Below are 2,782 nucleotides of genomic sequence, written 5' to 3' on the forward strand. Positions count from 1 at the left end.
GCGGAATAATTTTCCCGGTATCGCATCGCAATTCGCGATGTATTTTCAGCCATTTGCTACGCATATTTTTTATGAATCGCCGCTCTCTTTCTCTCTCTCTCTCTCGTCCTCCCTCCCTCTCCCCCTCCAGCTGAGTCACTCTCTCTTGCTAGCTCCCTCACCCCCTCTCTCTCTCTCTCTCTCTCGCACACACGCACGCACGCACGCACGCACGCACGCACGCACGCACGCACGCACGCACACACACACACTCTCCCCTCCTTCTTCCTCTTCTTTCTCACAAGTGGCAAGACGAGGTTCACCAGAATCGCGAATACGTACGACGATGTATTCGTCTCCGGAGCCCGTCAGGCTCTTCACGATCTTCGTAATAAAGTGCGAGCGCGACGGCGTGTTGTGGCGGCTGCACTTCAGTGGCAGCGCGGCGACCGTCGCCACGTTCAGATAGAGTGCGCAGCTGTCGGTCGGCGACGGGTGCAGGCTACTTACCGCAGCCTTGAACACCTGTGAACACGTACGTAGAACACCTGTAAACACGCACACGTATAGAACATCTGTGAACACGCACACAAGGGTAGAAATTAACTTTTGAATAAGGGAGTCCTTTGGATTCCCTGCCCTTAAAAAGAGGGCGTCCGAAGTCTAAAGTTCAAAACAAATAGAGCACTCGGAGAGCGCAGACCTCCACCAAGGCAGCTGAATTCTCTCACTGTGGAAATTTTTATTAATTAATTAATTAATTAAATAATTAATTGGATCCGGATCACCACCAAAATGTAATGAATTCTAAGTTACCCCATATCTGACCTATCCTGAGAATTTAATTAATTAATTAATTGGATCCGGATCACCAATGGTACTATCTAATATGCCGGACCGTACCTCGCCTACTCCACTAACGAGTCTAGGGAGTCGCCTACGCCTACTCCCTAACCCTAACCTTAACAATATCAGATAGTTACCAGGGTGCGTTCCGGTATACCGGACCGTACCCAGGGTACGTTCCGGCAGTACCCAGGGAGACATAGACCCTATCAGCCATAGTAATAGTATGGAAGTCTGGGGACTGTTTAGAACCAGCTAGTTCGTTGCGATGCCAACGTGATATCATACTTCAGCTCTTTATAAAGGCAACATAATTTGGACAGACTTTTCGTTGCTTTGGTATAATACCTAATGTGTGATTTACCATTTGATTTCTAATTACCGAACACACCAAATGTTCACCAATTTTGACACCAATAAATATAAAAGAGGAGAATACAATATTATGAATTTCACAAATCTTGTTTCTCGTATAATATTGGAAATAGACTTACCACCAAATCCCCTGCTATTCAACTCTTCTCCCTGTATAATAGTTGGTTGGATCCCAAGTGTGTCACCCACCTTTCTAATTTCCTGTAAATTTAATATGAAAAGAGAGTAAATTTCATCAATAAAATCAATATTTTTAATAATAAAATCCTCCTATATTCATACAAATATACGTCTTTACACAATAACCCGATAAATGATCATCTAAACTCTTCAAGAGTATTGAAATGTTTATGTAATTAGTAATGGACCAGAAACCTTATATTATATTTAGAATTTCACATATTGGAATAAAAGATTTATTAATGAAATACCAACAAAATAACAACGGAATGACCAGGAGGAAATCATTGAATGACAATGGGATGTAGAACTGAAAGTAGATGCCTATTATGACATTGCAACACGGCTCACCTCGACACAACGCACCAGTGAAAAAATAACACGGGGGCCACGGGGCGAAATCGCCCCCGAAATTCCCAAAAGAGCTCCCGAAAATGTGATTACGGGGGCGACAGTTAAAAAGATGAAAGTGTCAATGACACTGTAGCTCACCACAAAAAAGGACACAAATGATTGAGTACTTTTAGTTTTAATTGAGCAACCATCGACGTACATTATAGAAACGATTGCCATCTGTATATCGCAATAATAATTTATAAACCAAAATGAATCACAATTTGTGACCGTAGATGGCGCTATACCCGCTTTGTAGCGATGGCGCTTGAAATAAATAGGTTATCCTTCCTCTCTCTCTCTTTCTCTCTCGCTCTCTTTCTCTCTCTCTCTCTTCCTCCCTCCCTCCCTCTCCCTCTAGCTGAGTCACCCTCTCACTGCTAGCTCCCTCACCCCTCTCTCTCTCTCTCTCTCGCACACGCACACACCACACACACACACACACACACACAGCCACACACACACACCACACACATACTCCCCTCCTTCTTCCTCTTCTTTCTCACAAGTGGCAAGACGAGGCTTCACCGAATCGCGAATACGTACGACGATGTATTCATCTCCGGAAGCCCGTCAGGCTCTTCACGACTTCGCTAATTAAAGTGCGCGAGCGCGACGGCGTGTTGTGGCGCGCTGCCACTTCAGTGCAGCGCGGCCAGACCGTTCGCGCACGTTCATGATAGAGTGCGCAGCTGTCGGTCGGCGACGGTGGCAGGCTACTTACCGCAGCCTTGAACACCTGTGAACACGTACGTAGAACCCTGTAAACACGCCACACGTATAGAACATCTGTGAACCACGCGCACAGGGGTAGAAATTAACTTTTGAATTAAGGAGTCCTTTGGATTCCCTGCCCTTAAAAGAGGGTGTCACGAAGTTCAAAAAGCTAAAAGATATTAACAACTAGAGCACTCGGAGAGCGCAGCCCTCCCCAGGCCAGCTGAATTCTCTCACTGCCTGAAAATTTTAATTAATCTAATTAATTAATTAAATAATTATTGGATCCGGC

General features: G+C 45.0%; 1 protein-coding gene across 1 annotated transcript in view; it reads right to left on the reverse strand.

The window, feature by feature from the left end:
- Positions 1 to 2,782, reverse strand: part of LOC106805027 (probable aminopeptidase NPEPL1) — a 17,694-nt gene that overhangs the window by 6,933 nt on the left and 7,979 nt on the right. Inside the window, exon 3 of the mRNA XM_014806498.1 lies at positions 282 to 504. Within this exon, the coding sequence (XP_014661984.1) occupies positions 282 to 504 (223 nt within the window). The remainder of the gene's footprint in view (positions 1 to 281; positions 505 to 2,782) is intronic.

The sequence above is a fragment of the Priapulus caudatus genome, unplaced genomic scaffold, assembly GCF_000485595.1.
Source record: "Priapulus caudatus unplaced genomic scaffold, Priapulus_caudatus-5.0.1 Scaffold6, whole genome shotgun sequence".
Taxonomy (NCBI): Eukaryota; Metazoa; Priapulida; class Priapulimorpha; order Priapulimorphida; family Priapulidae; genus Priapulus; species Priapulus caudatus.